Source organism: Natrix helvetica (assembly GCF_964273705.1).
Source record: "Natrix helvetica genome assembly, chromosome: 6".
NCBI lineage: Eukaryota > Metazoa > Chordata > Lepidosauria > Squamata > Natricidae > Natrix > Natrix helvetica.
The window spans coordinates 29,647,082-29,666,888 of record NC_138553.1 but is presented as its reverse complement, the minus strand read 5'-3'; the positions used below and the strand labels follow the sequence as shown (position 1 = coordinate 29,666,888).

General features: G+C 40.7%; 1 protein-coding gene across 2 annotated transcripts in view; it reads left to right on the top strand.

Annotated features, from left to right (window-relative positions):
- Window positions 1–4,102: 4,102 nt before the first annotated feature.
- Window positions 4,103–19,807, top strand: part of BAIAP2L2 (BAR/IMD domain containing adaptor protein 2 like 2) — a 35,359-nt gene continuing 19,654 nt past the window's right edge. Inside the window, exons 1-7 of one of the 2 annotated variants that reach the window (XM_081958252.1) lie at window positions 4,103–4,591; window positions 5,813–5,930; window positions 8,787–8,862; window positions 12,565–12,651; window positions 13,970–14,031; window positions 18,493–18,564; window positions 18,890–19,006. In XM_081958252.1, the coding sequence (XP_081814378.1) occupies window positions 13,987–14,031; window positions 18,493–18,564; window positions 18,890–19,006 (234 nt within the window). In that variant the 5' untranslated portion in view covers window positions 4,103–4,591; window positions 5,813–5,930; window positions 8,787–8,862; window positions 12,565–12,651; window positions 13,970–13,986. The remainder of the gene's footprint in view (window positions 4,592–5,812; window positions 5,931–8,786; window positions 8,863–12,564; window positions 12,652–13,969; window positions 14,032–18,492; window positions 18,565–18,889; window positions 19,007–19,807) is intronic. The other variant, XM_081958251.1, reaches the window with a different exon arrangement.

Here is a 19,807-nt window from a genome sequence, read left to right as displayed (position 1 = left end):
TCTGACTTTTCTGTCTTGATTCTTTTCATTTAAGGTGTCTTAATACAAATTGCAATCTCCAATGTCAGAGATGCATTTTAACTTGCTTTTATTGCAAACAGAGCACATTATTAAAAAAAGTAACCTCTTTAAAAACTGGTAATTCAAAATGCATAGGATCAACTTTAGCAATGCTTAGCCTGTATCTGGAAGTCACCTGACAGAGAAAGACTTCTCTGTATGGCATAAGTGAATTTTAAAAATATTTTGTGGTATGAGAATTATTATATTTAACCTAAAGAAAGATGTTGGGGTGGGTGGGTGGGAGGCTTCTCCCAAATAAATCCCTGTGAGCATCTGTATCATTTTGCATTCAGTGAGTAAATTATAAAAGGAGGAGCTGATTGGTAGAAGCAAATTCACAAAAGTAGCTGAAAAGGAACAAAGCTCAGACACCGATGCTTCTTCCCATTCTCTATCCCTAGGATAAAGCTTCTCTATCCACTAAAAATGCTAATTAAACCACATTTGGGAAGGAAATGAGGATAGTTTGGTTAATATGGTACTTGAAAGGAAGTAAGGAGTCTTGAACTCAATGAAACCAACTATACAGTAACTGGATGGGTTTCCTTATGCTTGCCACGGAGTACAGAGACTATTGATTTCTTCCTTTTTTGCAAACAAGGAAAAAACAGCTTAATGTTGCCTTTCCTGAATTTCCAGTTGATCTTAACACAGAATAAGCTGGATGAAGCGATCCAGCCAAAGCATCTATTGCATCACCAGTCTAGATGAACTGGGAATACAAGCCACTCAACTCAGTAAAACTTAGTACAGAGTAAGCACACAGATAGATTGGCTATGCACAACGTGATGTGTACAATAGTGGCTTTAGCTTCTTGTTTCCGGTTTTTAAAGTATGTGCAGCTACCCTGAGTACAAAATTGACAGAACTCCAGTTGTAAGCATTTTATTCTTTCCCTGCTCAAACTAACAAGGAAGGCCCACATTTTAATAAGTAATATGCTTTTTGGAAAGGAACATTTGGTACAAGATTCAACATTGTTTTACATTAGCTACAAGCAGTATAGCTGAATATTTCTAAATCCCACCAGGTGTGATCAGGACTGAGTCATAGTCAAGAGGGGCTAAAGGACTTGCTTCCATTTTGAATGAATTTAATATCTATAACAAAATTGCATGGTAGGCCAATATTACATCAATATTATTACAGCACAGCTTTATTTAGATCACTAAAATAGAAAGAAACATATGTTGGTCTTGCTTTTTATTTGGGAGTAATACTGATCATGCATTGATGACCTGAGAACTAAAGAGGGAAGTAAGTAACATGTGACACTATATTCTATATGACTTGGGTATGGTGTTTATCTAAAAGAGAAATCCTTGTTTTTTCCCTTGGTTGTTGGATGAAGTAGTTCCTTTCTGTGCCAAATGTGGCCCGTGCTTCCTATGCAAATCTCAACCTAGCTGCATTCATTAAATCCCTTTTACCTACTAAAGCCTCATGCCAATCCAATTGCACTTAATTAGGCCTCCCCCTTAGTAAGATTTTTCCTTCCGTTGCTGTGTTTTTGTGCAGATGAGGGTGCAATTGAATGAAAGTCCACCTTATTTCACTGGCAATCAGTACTCAATAGTGATGGGCCTTTATAAGTGGGCGCGTTTGTTTCAGGCTGTTCCTGTGTTTGCTTGGAATGTGTCTGTGGATAACCACTTGATGGCTTTGGTTAATGCAAATTGAGCCCTTCTGACAAGGGCTGACTCAGAGGTTTACTTGCAAAATTGCTGTGGGAGAGATACTAGGCACCTATCCGACAGATTTGGCACTTAAATTCATTCCGAATTGAACTCTTGCAGGTCTTATGGAGATGATCAAGGCTCAGTCTGGCTTCTCTGAGAAGAGTTTAATCCATTTGGTCCTAATGACAAGGACAGGGTCCTTAGGGCTACAAACTCAGGTACCTATATTTTAGATCCATGTCCCTTCCAGATGACTAAAATGTCCTGGGAGGTTCTGATGATGGTGAATTCTTTGAGAGGAGCGATTCCTCTGTCCCTTATAGAGGTGATCGTTTGTCTACCACTCGCTGGACCCAACTATGCTGAACAATTTTCTTTTTTTTCTTTTTATAAGAATTTTATTAGTTTTTTTTACAAACATTTATAGGAAAGGGTAAGTAGGTATACAAAAAATTTTGACAGCTACATCGTGCGAAAGGTAGAGATCTCCCCAAATCTCACAACTTTTACAAAAGAAAAAAACCAAAAAGTAAAAGATAAACATTAACAGCTTTTTGTTTTACATTGTATCAACCAAATATTCAATCATCTCATATGTCACTTCCAACAATTACATTATATCAACAATTGCAATAATGTTTCAAATATATTTATTTTTGTGACCTGAGTCTTTTCAATATTGCTTCCTCCCCCCTGTCTTCTGGCAGAGCCACGGCCCCTCCCTCCCTCATGTCTTGTGTACTGTCCCCTGTTCCATCTAGGAGAGCACTGTGTTTTTTAATGAAGGCCTCCGCCTCCGCAACTGTGTTGATTCTAATTCTGCTGCCCTCCCAGAAAATCAACATTCCTTCTGGCAATAACCATCTAAACCAAACTCCTTTATTATATAATTTCTTTGATAAAGAGGAATATTTCTTCCTCTTATCTCTTACTTTTTTCGGAATTTGTTTAAGAATGGTTATTTCTTTATCTTTATCTTTTAATGGTCCCCCCCTTTGAGCTCCTAAACCTCATCTCTCGTCTTCCTAAGAAATTTAACATGTACTTCCCTTGGAACATTGTGTGTTCTAGCATATGCTGAGTTGATCCTATAAATCAAATCAATGTCCCACCACAGCTGTTCTTTATCTCTTTCAATATATTCTGCTAAAATTGTAGTCATAATATCTTTGAGATCTTCATTTTCTGTCTCCGATAAATTTTGAAGTCTAAGAAAAGAAGACATTCTTTCAAGATCCATCTTTATCATAAAATTTTCAAGTTCTCTATTCCCCTTCTGGACTATCTTGACCTCCTCCCTCAACCCAGTCGTGCTCTCCTCCAACACACCAATCTTCTGTTTATTTTCTGTTGTTTGCTGTTGCGTTTCTCTGAGCTGTTCATTTAAGTCTGCCAGTTGTTTTTTCAGTTCGTCTTGTCCCTTCATGATAGTTTGAAACATTTGAGCAACAGATAAATCCTTTGAGCTCTCTTCAGTTGTTTTGGTTTGTAGAAATGAAGCAATTTTTGTCTGTTGTGTAGTCGGGCTAGACGGAGAAGATGTCGGGCCCGAAGATGCCTTCCCAGGCGGTGGCTTTTTAGGTCCCATATTAAGTTCAGAGATAGCTATAAATCTTGTACGAAAGAAATGGCGTCTGTGGAATGCACAGCTGGGAGAGATCGTGGAGGCAAACAAGCCCAGAAGTTAATCCTCCTACACAGTTCTAAGCCAAAGGATAAGAATCAAATACTCCAAATCCAAAGGGACCACATAACAAGAGAGGCTCCAGGAGATCTTCAGGGTGTAAAATAATATAAGCCAGAAATTCTTTCAAAGGGGATCAACTATGCTGCCATATAACCATCATCTTTCCGACCTTCCCTATAAAGGGAAGGTTGGATACTAGTGGAAAATTGTCCAACTATGCTGAACAATTTTCAACTAGTATCCAACCTTCCCTTTATAGGGAAGGTCGGAAAGATGATGGTTATATGGCAGCTCCATAAACCTTGGGGAAACTGGATCTTTGCTTTTCTTGACCACTCAGTGGCTTTTGATATCATTAATCATGGTATATTTGGACTGGAGTGTCTTTTTGGAGATTGGGAGTAAATAGATGATGTTATGCTGGTTCTCTTGCTTTGGGACTTGTTCCAGTCAATATTGATCACGGAGAAAGGTCTAACCATGGTCCCTTTTTGTGGAGTTTCATAGAGCTTGGCACTTTTTTCCACTCATGTTTCACATCTACATGAAGCCATGAAGTGAGATATGCTGATGATATCCAACTTTATATTTCTATCCATGGCCACCCAAGTGATGGTATTAGAATAAGAGGGAAAACATTACTTTGACACTGGAACAACTAAGGGCAACAAGCTTGCTCCACTCATGGACTGAAGATGAGATAAAGAACATGTCATGAAGACATAGCAGAAAAAAGGTACAGCCTGTATGTGTATTGCCTGGTTAGGCAGACATGGAAAATGCTCTTTAAACCAAACCAGAGATAAGCTGTTCAAGGTGCTCAACCCATCATAATTATTTCAGTCAAGATAATTCGATGGAACAATGCTCCACAAAGAACCATATATGGAAACTGCAATACATAATTAAGAGTAAAGATCATATGAGCCCCATAGCTGTCACAAGATTCCGCCCTACCTGATATCTGATTACACCTAAAGATCAAGTTCCAACAGCACAACATGATTATTAATTATTAAACTCTCTGGCAGTGTGTTCTTCTTTTTCAAAGCAAGCCCAGCATATCTTCTCAAACACTTCCATTCCTGGAGAAGTGGATCTTGGGTCTTAAAATATTTGAGGATGGAGCAATCCTACAGATCGACAATCACTATTTATAAGGTGAGGCCTAATTTTCTTTGTTCCCTGGGATGTAACAGGCTCTCTTGATTGGCCAAGAGAAACGTGGTTTAAGAAGACTCTTCCTTAATAATGGATTCTGCAGGAGACAAAATGGAAGTAAAAAGGAAGTTGTTAAAATATAAATGGAGAAAAACTGTTTGATTACGAAAACCTGTGATTCAGATTGCTTAACAGTATATCTTCTATGTGGTATAGCTTTAAAAAACTTAATCTCTTTTTTAAGTTGTGAGATAGTTAGAGTAACCAAGGAACCTAATTCTTTGAATCTCAGTCTGCTTTAGTTACACATTTAAAAATACGGAAATAATTTTTTCACATTATATGCAGCAATTGTGTTTGTACCCAGATAGTTTGTTCTATAGTATCAGATCATGCAGCCATTCATAGTAGAGGCAGCATTGCTTCCAGTAAAGACCAGATTCATACATCTTGGAAGGACAATCTGTATTTTAAAAATATTTTTGTTGCTTTTCAAAATAACAGAAAAAGAAAAAAACCCAAAAGGCACAAAATCCAAATATATATATATGCATAACTAGTGCTTAGAAATAAGTGAAAAATACAATATTAAAAAACCCAAAATATGAAGTATAATATGATCCAGTAAACATTTAAAACTTGATTATTATTTAATGCAAACAAACATACACACAAACATACATTTTATATATATACACACACTCATTTCTAATACACATGTGTACCATATCTTTTAACCTATTGCATTTTGTATAAATGAGTTCCCTATTTCACTAAACTTACTGTTATAAAGCCACATTAGTTTTAATTTTCTGATTTGGGCACCTTTAGTTGAATGGACAGAATTAGGGTCTAAATACAGTAGAATAAAATAGTATCTCTGGAAATAATAATTGCACCTGTTAGAAAGTTATGGAATGGAACATCTCATAAAAACAGATTTGATCTTTTTTCGAATGCTAAATTGATTTTATAGAGAAATCCAACATTAAAAATTGAGGGAAAATAGTGACATAGAAAAATTTGATGAAAGCAGGGATATTGATTTTGGATGAGCTGACAATCTTGAGGAGTATTAGGAATGAAATAAATAGTTGAAAGTAAGGAGATGTTTTGAAGTGGGAAAAACGTAGAAATTAGTAGGTTGTTCCCAAGTGGGAATAAGCATATGATTTCCATTTTTTCCATTCTTTGATTCGCCCAAAATTTTGCACTTCATAGAATCATAGAATGTAAATCTTGGATGACATCTGGTTTAACCTCATGACTGGTGACGTTTGGCCTAACTAAGCTAAAACTATTGAGAGGCCAAAAGGTTCAGCTTAGAAGTAACAAGAAGGTAATCAGATATGCAGTGAAAACTAATTGCTAGATGAAATAGAAACTATAGTTGGCTGTCCAGCACACACAAAGGTTGACATCTTTTGCACACTTACTCAACAGCAAGCTCATTGATTTGCAGTACTTAACTAAGTAAGCCTAGCAAGGCAGTGTTTATCCAATATGCTGGATCATGGTTAACTCTACCCAAACACACTAGTACTATTGTTACTATTAGACAGAGAATATGCACATGGAGAGGTATAACTGAGATTGATAATTTAAGCTATACCTTTTAGAGAAAGTGTACAAAAGTGTTACGTACAACCTTCAATTGACAAGAGCGATGTAAGGCAGCGAGATCTATGGGCCCCTCGGGTAATGGCCACAGCATATGCAAGATAGCAACTTGGAAGGTAAAAAAAATAAATGATGAAGTGTTCTCTTCTCCACGTGTATAAAGAGAGCTCTCATTTGGTTGGGTGTGTGTGTGTGTGTGAGAGAGAGGAATTTGGCTATGGAATTTGCAGGAGCACAGAGCTGTGTTGGAGTTGGAAAAGCAGAATAGAAGATGATGATTGGCAAACGAAGTTGTATTTGGGCATTTCTGGCTGCTGAGGAATAGCCTGATCCAAGATGGCTGAGACAGGAAAAGGTTTCTGGGTGAAGGGAAGATCACCAAAGTTGGAAAAAGATGGTGTGAAATACAATACAATACAATACAATAGTAGAGTTGGAAGGGACCTTGGAGGTCTTCTAGTCCAACCCCCTGCCTAGGCAGGAAACCCTATACCGTTTCAGACAAATAGCTATCCAACATCTTCTTAAAGACTTCCAGTGTTGGGGCATTCACAACTTCTGGAGGCAAGCTGTTCCACTGATTAATTGTTCTCACTGTCAGGAAATTTCTCCTCAGTTCTAAGTTGCTTCTCTCCTTGATTAGTTTCCACCCATTGCTTCTTGTTCTACCCTCAGGTGCTTTGGAGAATAGTTTGACTCCCTCTTCTTTGTGGCAACCTCTGAGATATTGGAACAATGCTATCATGTCTCCCCTAGTCCTTCTTTCTCTTAACCTAAACATACCCAGTTCCTGCAACCGTTCTTCATATGTTTTAGTCTCCAGTCCCCTAATCATCTTTGTTGCTCTTCTCTGCACTCTTTCTAGAGTCTCCACATCTTTTTTACATCGTGGCGACCAGAACTGAATGCAGTATTCCAAGTGTGGCCTTACCAAGGCATTATAAAGTGGTATTAACACTTCACGTGATCTTGATTCTATCCCTCTGTTGATGCAGCCTAGAACTGTGTTGGCTTTTTTGGCAGCTGCTGCACACTGCTGGCTCATATTTAAATGGTTGTCCACTAGGACTCCAAGATCCCTTTCACAGTTACTACTACTGAGCAAGGTATCACCTATACTGTACCTGTGCATTCCGTTTTTGTTGCCTAAATGTAGAACCTTACTCTTTTCACCATTGAATTTCATTTTATTAGATAGTGCCCAATGTTCAAGTTTGTCAAGATCCTTCTGTATTTTAAGCCTGTCTTCTGGAGTGTTGGCTATTCCTGCCAGCTTGGTATCATCTACAAATTTGATGAGTTCCCCATTTATTCCCTCATCCAAATCATTGATGAAGATGTTGAAGAGTACTGGGCCTAAAACAGAGCCTTGGGGTACTCCACTGCATACTTCCCTCCATGTAGATGCAGTTCCATTGAGAACTACACGTTGAGTGCGGTTGGTCAGCCAGTTACGAATCCATCTGGTGGTGATGCTGTCTAACCCACATTCTTCTACTTTATCTAGTAGTAGGTTATGGTCTACCTTATCAAAAGCCTTACTGAAGTCCAAGTAAACTATATCTACGGCATTCCTCTGGTCCACTAATTTTGTCACATTATCAAAGAATGCAATAAGATTAGTCTGGCATGATCTGTTTTTGACAAATCCATGTTGGCTTTTGGCTATTACTTTGTTTGCTTCTAGGTGTTCGCAAATTCGTTGCTTGATTATTTTTTCCAGAATCTTTCCTGGTATTGAGGTTAGGCTGATAGGTCTGTAGTTTCCTGGATCTAATTTTTTCCCTTTTTTGAAGATGGGAACCACATCAGCTCTTTTCCAGTCCTCTGGTAAATGGGATCATATTAACTCAATGAACAATCCCTAAGGGAAAAAGGCATCCAGGCATCTGTTTTACTAGATGATGCAATCTATTAGCCATGGAAAATAGCTAGCTAAGCATAATTAATGACCTTGATCATGATCATATTAACTCAATGAACAATCCCTAAGGGAAAAAGGCATCAAGACATCCGTTTTACTAGATCAGTGGTTCTCAACCTGTGGGTTGGGACCCCTTTGGGAGTCGAACGACCCTTTCACAGGGGTTGCCTAAGACCATTGGAAAACACATATTTTCGAAAAAATACAGAAAACATAAAATAATTTTATGGTTGGGGGTCACCACAACATGAGGAACTGTATTAAAGGGTCGCGGCATTGGGAAGGTTGAGAACCACTGGTCTACATGATACAATCTATTAGCCATGGAAAATAGCTTAACTCGGGTGGGAGAAGGAAAGAAAGTGTTGTATCTACCCTCATTTTGCTCACTGTTTACATTGGATCCCAATATTGGGTCCATAACACCACCTTATGTTGTCTGGCACCAATTTTCTTCCAAATTTGGGCCAATAATTGTAGTTAAGGTATTTTCCGCATAAAATACTTTTAAATCTTATGGATGGTTCACTTGATTGATTGTCTAGAATACAGAAAGCAATAATGCCTGGGCTACAGTAAGTTTTATTTAAGGAGATTCAGAGGTTGAATGTAAGATTGTTTTTATTTTTTCTTCATCTGGATGGATAACAGAGCATCTTGGAACAGTTTAATCCAGCTTTGGAGAAGCTGATATATCTGGGCAACAAGTATCTGCAGGCTTTTTATGGTAAGTAAGAGCTAACTGAATGTCTATTTGCTTACAGTCTGGAACATTCTTTCTGACACTGTGGCACACACACATACACCTTGCTATGATTCATGAAAAACTGGTTGTCCTCCTAGACCTGGAATAGGCTTGATAGCTTGTTAAATTATTATAATTTTTTGATGCTATGTAATGTCCTCTCTTTTTCACTTGCATGAGTTATTTCATTATTTCTTTTTTTTTTTCAATTTTATTAACAAACATGTAAAATGCACACAGACAAAACTTAGACGTACAACACATTTACACAATGCAATACAAACAGGAGCTTCCTGTTCTTTCTAATAGCAATTATCAATCGATACCGCTCACCTTATATTATTTCCCCTTCTATTGTATTTCATTTGGATTTCACCATTCTTAACTCTCTTATTTTACTCATAACTATTATTTTTGAGTTTTGTTATATTCCTTCATTGATTCTTGTTTCTTTCCTCCATCCTCTTGTTTGAGAGACCGCGGGAAGCCCCTTTACAGGGCAGAGCAGAGGAGTTTGGGAAATATCTACAGGACAAAGTCGCTCAAATCCAGATGGGATGGGCCCCTTTCAGTGGTCCAGTAGAGACGCCCGTGGCGAGTCTTGAGGGACCACTTTGGGAGGAGTTTGACTCGGTTGCCATCGAGGATTTGGACAGGTTGCGTGGACGTCTGCGACCCACCACATGTTTATTGGACCCGTGTCCCTCCTGGCTTGTACTGGCATCCTGGGAGGTTACGCGCGACTGGCTCCTGGGCCTAGTGAACGCCTCGTTGGGTGAGGGGTCTCTACCGGCCGCCTTGAAAGAGGCGGTGGTGAGGCCCCTGCTCAAGAAGCCTTCCCTGGACCCAACGGACCTAGTCAATTATCGTCCTGTCTCCAACCTTCCTTTTTTAGCGAAGGTTGTAGAGAGTGTGGTGGTACAGCAGTTCCCACGTCACCTGGAGGAAAATGATTATCTAGACCCGCGCCAGTCCGGCTTCCGACCCGGGCACAGCATGGAGACGGCCTTGGTCGCATTGGTTGATGATCTCTGGAGGGCCAGAGATAGGGGTTGTTCCTCTATCCTGGTCCTATTAGATCTCTCGGCGGCGTTCGATACCATCGACCATGGTATCCTGTTGCACCGGCTAGAGGGGCTGGGAGTCAGGGGCACCGTCTTACGGTGGTTTGGCTCCTACCTCTCTGACCGGACGCAACGTGTGTTGGCAGGGGAGCAGAGTTCGACCCGGAGGTCACTCACATGTGGAGTGCCACAGGGATCGGTGCTCTCGCCTCTCCTGTTCAACACATACATGAAACCGCTGGGCGAGATCATCCGTGGTTTTGGTGTGGGATATCATCTGTATGCTGATGATACTCAGCTATACATTTCCACCCCGAACCACCCCAATGAGGCCGTCGAAATGATGTCCCGGTGTTTGGAGGCCGTATGGGTCTGGATGGATGGCAACCGACTAAAACTCAACCCTTCCAAGACGGAGTGGCTGTGGCTTCCGGCCCCCCGGTTCAACCAGGTGCTTCCATCTCTGGCCATTGGGGGCGTGCAACTAGCCCCCATGGAACAGGTGCGCAATTTGGGCGTCCTCCTAGATGCCCGGCTGTCCATGGATGACCATGTAACAGCCGTGGCAAGGGGGGCGTTCCATCAGGTCCGCCTGATGCGCCAATTGCGCCCCTTATTGGACCGGGATGCCCTACGCACAGTCACCCATGCGCTAGTGACGTCTCGCCTGGACTACTGCAATGCTCTCTACATGGGGCTTCCCTTGAGATGCACTCGGAGACTACAGTTGGTCCAGAACGCGGCCGCGCGGGTGATTATGGGGAGGACTAGATACTCCCCTGTAACACCTCTCCTGCGCGAGCTGCACTGGCTTCCTGTGGTCTACCGAGTGCGTTTCAAGGTTTTGATTATGATCTTTAAAGCGCTTCATGGCATAGGACCTAGTTACATGCAGGATCGCATCCTGCCCCACACATCCCTACAACCAATTCGCTCACACAGAGAGGGACTTCTCCGGGTGCCGTCCGCCAAACAGTGTCGGGGGGCGACACCCAGGAGCAGAGCCTTCTCTGTGATGGGCCCAGCCCTGTGGAATGACCTCCCCCGTGACTTCAGGATTATTTCCGATCTCCGCTCCTTCCGTGTACAGTTGAAGACCCACCTCTTTCAATTATCTGGCCTGGCTCAACCGTAATTTTTTCATATTCCTCCTGACTGTCTTTTTTAAATTTTAAATTTTTATTGTATATTGGGTTTTTATTAAACGGGGTATGTTAATGGTTTTAATTGTCTAAATGTTGTAATCTATTACCTCCTCCGTGCATGTATGTCTTTGTATATAGGTATGTTTATATATGTCCTAGTGTACGCCGCCCCGAGTCCTGCCTGGAAAGGGAGCGGCTAATAAATTCAAATTTTTATTATTATTATTATTATTATTATTATTATTATTATTATTATTATTATAATTTTTGATGCTATATAATGTCCTCTCTTTTTCACTTGCATGAGTTGTTTCATTTTCCTTATTGTTTCTTTGCTTTTCAAATAAAATAAGCTGCCCTTAATCATTTGGAGTTGGGCAGACATAATGTAGCAAATAACAACTGCATTAGTTCGTGTTTAATTTGGTAGAATTTCATATATACATGATAGAGGAGGTGATCTTTCTCACCATTCACGGACAGAGAAGAATACCAGTGTGCAGACAAATCCATCTCTATAATCAGATGCATCACAATCAGTACTATGCATATTGTAACACATATAGTAGAGAGGGCGCTCTGTCACTGTATTTTTATTCTTTTATTCTTGTTCTCGTTTTTATTTGACAAATTCTAATAAATATATATAAAAGGGAAATACCGCTCACACATCATCACAAAATCTCCAGAACAGTAAAGCCTGCAAACTTGAAATTTGGCACGTATGTTCCTCTTAGCTTCTAGGTGCTCGCTGAGAAAGGATTTTTTAAAATTACCATCAGATCATTAGTATTTCTTATACAGTAATCAACATGCTCTGATGCTAAGGAGTTCTACTCCCCCTCCTCATCTGAAAAGAACTCTGTTCCAACTGCCAGTTGCCTCACATTCTGTTACCTCAGTTCAAGCTGGCAGACATTCCACTCCTTCACTCAGGAGCGGTCTGGGGCTCCTTACAGTACTAAACATTGGTACTTCACCAAAATGTCTATGCCTTCCACCTATGGAACTGCTTCCGGACTCAAGACGGCGGGAGCGATATTCCCCTATGTCTTTCAATCACCCACCACCAACAGATTGAACCGGAGCCAACAGATTGAACCGGAGTGAACCGGATTTCTCCTCCATTGCCCAATCACATAGTTTCGTCATGAAGCACAGGTATCCAGCTAGTAAATAAATAAATGTAAGAAATGCACAGCTTTGTATGCTCTACTTGTGGATAACATGAAATAAATGGAATTTCTAAGCAGTCCTATTCTTTTCTTTGCCCAACACAAATTTCAAAAGATTTCCAGAGAGGCAGTTTGGAAGCTGACCTGAATCTTTGGCATAGGAAAACCCAAGAAATGAATTATTTGAAAATGTTTTAATAATTGAAGAACAATTCTTTTAAAAAACATTAAAAAGAGAAAGAGAATTCTTGGCGACAAATGCATTCTAATTTTCTTCTTTTTAAAAAAAAAACCCTGCAGCATTATCTGAGGCAGCAGATGTATATTTTACAGCAATTCAGAAGATTGGAGAACAAGCTCTTCAGAGTTCTACTTCACAGATTCTGGGTAAGATTCCATGAGATGATATATGATGAGTTTCCATGAGATGATATATGATTGTCACCTGGTAATAAGAGTTTATATTACTATGTAATATAAAAAATATATACTATGTTTGCTCATCATTCCACTGGATTCAGCATGCAAAGATATTTTGTGAGTTTATATCTAGACATTGATCCATCCTTTTCACAGTACACTCATGTTTCAAACTGATATAATTCAATCTTATGCAAGAATTGTGTAACTGAACTAGAATGCAAACTTGTATATCCAGATCCAATAGGCTGATCAGTTTACTTCCTATTTTGGAGCAGTTCAAACATTCTCATCTGACTCAGTTCTCCTTTCATGTGCAAGTTTTTAAAGTTCCGATTTTTTTTAAAAAAACAAACAAACTTAATTGTCTGACAAAACGGACATATTGTATTTTATTTCTTAGTTTTCATTCATTTTTAATAATTTTTCTTAAAATCTGGGGTCAAATGCATTCAGATGTGTACTTTGAGTTGAGTTGAGAACTGCATGAGCCATTGTGGCACAGTGGTTAGAATACAATACTGTATGTTAATGTATTGCTCACTGCCAGGAATCTGATTCTGACTGGCTCAAGGTTGACTCAGTCTTCCATCCTTCTGAGGTCAGTAAAATGAGGACCCAGCTTACAGAGTCAACAAGCTGACTCTGTAAGCTGCTTAGAGAGGGCTCTAAAGCACACATACCACTATCAAGTGGTATATAAGTTTAAGTGCTATTACTATTATGACATCTAGAGTAGTATGAAATGTAGATAATTTAGCTCTGGTTCAGGTACTGCAGATCAGATCAGTAATATTTTTATAATTATTTTTACAAAAAAATGTAAAAAAATACAATTATTATTTGTTTAATATCTATATTATTGCAGAAAAGCCATCTTTAATCTTAAAAAGAGATAAAATTTTCAAACAGTTAAAAGAAGAAAACAAAAATACCGAAAAAAAACCGTATTTTTTTAAATCACTGGTTTACCAATCAATTCACTGCTATAATATAAATAATGCGAGATATTATTGTAAGTATCACAGCCGTATTGCTGCATCCTTTGGTTAGTGGAAAGTACAATATTGCTTTTTTCAAAACAGATAAATCTCACATTTCTGATGATCATTCCTTGACATCTGGCATAATACCACATTTCCAATTTCTGCTCTCCACATGCTCAATAAATCACAATTTTTGGTGAGCAGTAATGTTGGATGTGTTTGGAGGCGCTACACCTTTTAGAATTCCCTGCCATTGCCAGAAGAAAAATAATTACATGGTTTTTCTTTACCTTCTAAAGGTGAAATTTTGATACAGATGTCGGAAACCCAAATGCATCTGAACCGCAACTTGGAAATAGTTGTAAGTATCTTGGAGATACTGCTACTAACATGCTACTATTGCTACTTTGTCAAGAGAACTATGACAAAAAGTTATGTCAGTTGTAGTTGTGACCCTTTTGACATTTTCGGTGTTGTCCTAAATAATTACTGAAAAGAGAATTTATTTTCTCTCAAATTTGCTTGCAACTCAAATTTTATTTGTACAAAGACATGGAAGAGGGGAAAGTGTGCAGAGGCATACAGCAGGCATGTCCAAAGTCCGGTCCGCGGCCATTTGCAGCCCGGGGGGCGGTTTAATACGGCCCTCTAACAGCCCTCCCTGCTCTGTGTAAATGCGGCCCTCCCACAGCCCTCCCTTCTGATTGGCAAGCAGAAGACTGTCTCGCTGCTGCTCCACGCCTTGGAAAACAGGCGCGCGTGCACAGCTCAGAAAATTACAGCCTCCGAGACTTCATAACGGCGGGAACTTGTTGTCACTCGCCCGGGCTTCTGCAGAAGCTTCCCTCTGAAGCCTTCCGAGGGAGGGAGGGCCAGTTGGGAAAGGGGCTTTGCTCCTGCTCCGGGCTGTAATTGCGCCTATGTTTTCCACGCCGTGGAAAACATAGGCGCAATTACAGCCCGGAGCAGGAGCAAAGCCCCTTTCCCAACTGGCAGTCCCAAAATGACAGAGAGAGACAGAGAGGGATGGAGGGAGAGAGAGACAAAGAGCCCCAGAGAGTGAGAGAAAGAAAAAGAAAAAAAGAAAGTGGGAGAGAGAGATGAAAGAAAGAAAGAAAAAGAAAGAGAACTTATGACCACAATTGAGCCCAAAATTTTGGTTGCTAAGCAAGAGCGTCGTTAAGTGAGTTTCATTTCATAATTCATTTGCATTTAATTGTAATTGTTCAAAGAATGTTCGGAAAAATGTTCGGCCCTCCAGCATGTTCACTTCATCCAATCTGGCCCTCTTTGAAAAAAGTTTGGACACCCCTGGCATACAGTATCCAGAGGTAGGCTGCTACAGGTTTAACTGGGTTTGGAAGAACCCTTAGCTAACATTATGGCCGGTCCCACCTCTGCTGGCCCCACTCACTCCTCCCCTCCCCTCCCTTCACCTCCCAGGAGTCTCCATGCATCGAGGTAACTGCAGGACCCACGCAGAGGCTTGGGGAAGGGGAAAAACGGGCCTTCCGGAAAACCTCCAGAGGCTGGGGAAGGCGACCCCCCGCCCGCCGTTGTGCAGGAGGCCAACTAGGCCAGTGATGGCTAATCTTTTTGCCATCATGTGCCAAATGGGGGAGCACAGGGGGGGTTCATGCATAGGTGTGTCCACACCCATAATTCAATGTGCATGCCCCCCACGCATGCACACACACTCTCCACTTTTTGCATGCGATAGACCCATTTTTTGCCCTCCCCAGGCTCCAGAGGCTTTCTAGGAGCCTGGGTAGGGCAAAAACAGCCTCCCCCGTTCTTGAACTTCCAGGTTGCCTGTAGGGCCATTTTTCTCCCTCCGGAGGCTTCAGGAGGCTTCCGTCCCTAAACTTCTGGTTTGCGAAAAACAGCAAAAAATGAAGGCCGAAGTCAGCTGGCCATCGTGCACATGCGCGCTGGAGCTGACAGGGCAACACCTCGCGTATCCTAACAAATGGCTCTGCATGCCACCTGTGGCACGCGTGCCATAGGTTCGCCATCATAGGACTAGACCATGACCACGCCCATCCAGCAACTGGGCAGAGAACCCGTTGCTGAAATTTTTGAAACCCACCCCTGACAGTATCTGCAAAGTTACATATGGTATCTCTATTATAGCTTGGTTATATATTTGTGTCCTGTATACAGTTTTCTCAACTTCTTTGCCTCTAGATATGTTGCATTTCAGATCATTTAATCCCCATCTGGCATGGCTAATGGCCAAAGGTTGACAATTTATAGGACACACACACACACACAATTGAAAAAAAGAGGAAATAATATCAGGTGTGAAAGGTTGAGTCTTATCTTCTTTTTATTATTTTATAGGCCAGTCTAGCAGTCTTTTATGAAAAAGGGTGGAAAATAAATGCTTTACATTTCTAACTAAATGTATTTATGCTTTTTAATTTGCACAAAGTTCTGAACATGCTTATGTAGAGATTCTCAACCAACAACATGGCATTGCCTGAATACAGTATAGGATACTCATATTCATGTTTCCATCCAATATACCTCTAACCCCCCTACAAGTATTCCTTACTCCTTTGTCATAAATGCAGTCAATAATCAAGACAAATGCACACATCCTTATATTACATACCACTCAGTGTTGAACTACTGAATGTTCCCTTGCTTTAGTTTCATTCCAATCATTTCACCATTGCTATTCTTCAATCCATTCCCTTTGTTGAAGGCTCCTAGTTTAGTCCTTTTCACCCGTTTCTGTAATACTTTTAAATTATTTCTTATCAAAATCATTCTGCATTTTCTCTCCCTTGCTGTCTCCCCTATATGCTTGGCAGCTACTTTTGTCTCGAGGCTGTCAAAGTGATGTCCCGGTGTTTGGAAGCCGTCGGGGTCTGGATGGGGGCCAACAGACTCAAACTCAACCCCTCCAAGACTGAGTGGCTGTGGCTACCGGCACCTCGGTTCAGTCAGCTGACTCCAACGCTGGCCATAGGGGGCGAACAACTGCCCCCTGTGGAACGGGCGCGCAATTTGGGCGTCCTCCTTGATGCCCGGCTGTCAATGGACGACCATGTGGCAGCCGTGGCTAGGGGGGCGTTCCACCAGGTTCGCCTGGTGCGCCAATTGCGCCCCCTTCTGGACCGGGATGCCCTACGCACGGTCACTCATGCACTGGTGACGTCTCGCCTGGACTACTGTAATGCTCTCTACATGGGGCTTCCCTTGGGACGCGCACGAAGACTGCAGCTAGTCCAGAACGCAGCCGCGCGGGCAGTCATGGGGAGTACTAGGTACTCCCACGTAACACCGCTCCTGCGCGATCTGCACTGGCTACCTGTGGTCTTTTGGGTGCGTTTCAAGGTTTTGACCACCATCTTTAAAGCGCTCCATGGCATAGGGCCTAGTTACCTGCGGGATCGCATCCTCCCACATACATCCCTGCGGCCAATTCGCTCTCACAGGGAGGGGCTTCTCCTGGTGCCGTCCACTAGGCAATGCCAACGGGCGACACCAAGGAGTAGGGCCTTCTCTGTGATGGGCCCAACCCTCTGGAATGACCTCCCCCCCCGACATTAGAACCACCACTGACTTCCGCTCCTTCCGGCAGAAACTGAAGACTCACCTGTTCCGACTGGCTGGTCTGGCATAATTCTTAACGTCTACCTCCTGGCATATATATTTCCTACTGGTTTTTTAGGGGACTTAATTTTATAAGACACTGGGGTTTTAAACTTTGTATATTTTAAATTATTTATTTAGCAATTACAGTTCTGTCTATTTTATCCTCCTCTTATTTATGTATTTATCCATTTAATAATTTTTAATTTGTTATTATGTATGATGTTTTTGATATGGACTGTACACCGCCCCGAGTCCCTTTTGGGAGAGGGGGCGGTCTAGAAGTGCTAATTAAATTAAATTAAATTAAATCTTTCTCATTTGACAATAAGTGATTACAATCAGTGATTGCATGACCTCTGTAAATGTCATATCCTGAATAAATAAAATGCATTTGACAGAAATCATTTCCTTATCAGCATTTTTTCTTTTACACCACCTCACTTCAGCGCATTATCTTTTCTGTACTTCCTATAAGCCTAGCTCCACACACTTCTGTAATTCTTTTCATTCTATCACAAGCAATTTCCCCATTGTATTTTCTTACCTCTATTTTTCTTTCAATCTGTTGGGAAAGTAATGTATTAATTATTAATTATAATTAATTATAATTATACGAATTGTAATATATAATTAGTCATGTATTATCTGCTGCTATTTCATACATGATTTGTGCTTTCTGTTTTTGCAAATGTTCTACTTTCACTCTCATTTCTTTCACTTTTTTTCTATCTCCATCTTTGCCCAACATCTATTCTTGACATTACTACGTAAATAATGGCCCATTGCTATTCAGAACTTTCGTTTTGCATCCATTATTAATTCCTTCCCTATATCATCATAAACCAACCAATCATGTTTTTGAATTTATTGCTTTGTGATATGTATGCCTGAATAATGTTTAAGCCACATATTCAAACAGATTTACATGCTGAACAATTGCATTCTTGCTCATTTCTGCATCTTCAAATGGCCTCTCTCAACTCATTCTCAACCATCTGTTCATATAATGCTTGGGTGTCAAACTCGCGGTGTCACATTGGTGTCATGTGATGTATCGCGACGGTTTCCCCCTTCGCGGTGCTGGAGTGGGCGTGGCCTGCACATGATGAATCTGGCCTGTATGTCCTCTACTACTGAATGATGGTCTCATTCCCATTTAATGCTCAGGTGTACTAGGTAAGACATGATTTCTGACAATACCTTCTTTTTTGAATAGGCAGAGACCTTCCATGTAGATTTGTTGCAGCACATGGAAAAAAACACCAAGTTGGATGTACAGTTCATTAATGTAAGAGTCAGACTGATCCTTTGCCTTCTTCTTCTTAGCTTCCTCTCTTTATTCTCTAGTGAACCGTCACTGTAGGTGTTGTGTCCCTTTAATTATTATTGTCTTTTACAAGTTGCTGTGTACAGTATATTAATGGCTGGGCTGGGCTGAGCAAATAATTTATTGCCAAACAGCTGTGTACATAATGTCTGGTATTTGATGTTAGATGCCCAGAAAATCTAACCAGCCATAACCTTTGTAGCTCCACCATAATTATACTAAGTTGTTAATTTTTTTCCTGAGTTCAGAGTAAAGCTTTTATTTATTTTAAACATTTCACTTGTAGGATAGTCGGCAACGATATGAGAAGGAATACCGGCATAGAGTAGCCAGTATTGATAAATCCATGATGGACCTGCAGAGAATGGAGAGTCGTCGAGATAAGAATGTCTGGGAGCTGAAGGTAGGAAGCAGGCTGGCTGGATTTGGTGGGAAGTGGAGGAAGACTAGAGTTGAGGATCCAGCTATGACCAAACTAAATGCTTAAAAAAACAATGGAGTAATTCCAGAACGTTGGAATACAATGGAGAGACTTTGGTTTAAATCTCCACTTCCATAAAGTGTCCTGGACGGATGTATCCTTATAAGGAACTTTAGTTTTTTTAAAGCTAAATTTGTTTCCTGAGAGTTCTTCTTTTTCAAAATAAAAAATAAAAATAAAGGTTAGTTGTTAGTTGCCTTGAGTTGCTGTGAGAAATAGTAGGATGCTAGGACATGTCTAAATCTGTCTCCCATTTCCCACAAAGATGGGTCATACATAATTCCTACCAGGGGATCCAAAGGAGAGCTTCAAAAAAAATCAAAATGGCAACCTCAAGCATATTATCACTTTTGTAGGTGTGTTATTCATAGTCACCATCTTGACTTTGGACACACTCACCATGGATGTTACTATGCCGTAATCCTAAGGCTATTCCCTATGAAACAAGCATCAGGGCCAGGCAATATAATGGGCTGTGAGAATAACCTTGGGAGACAGGAGGAAGAGCTGTGATCTAGACCAGGGGTGTCCAAACTTGGCAACTTTAAGACTTGTGGACTTCAACTCCCAGAATTCCCCAGCTGGCTGGGGAATTCTGGGAGTTGAAGTCCACAAGTCTTAAAGTTGCCAAGTTTGGACACCCCTGATCTAGACAGTGATCCAATAAATGAAATCTGAGTCCAAAGGAGGGATAGGTGTGGAGAAAGTATCTTAGAAGGGAAT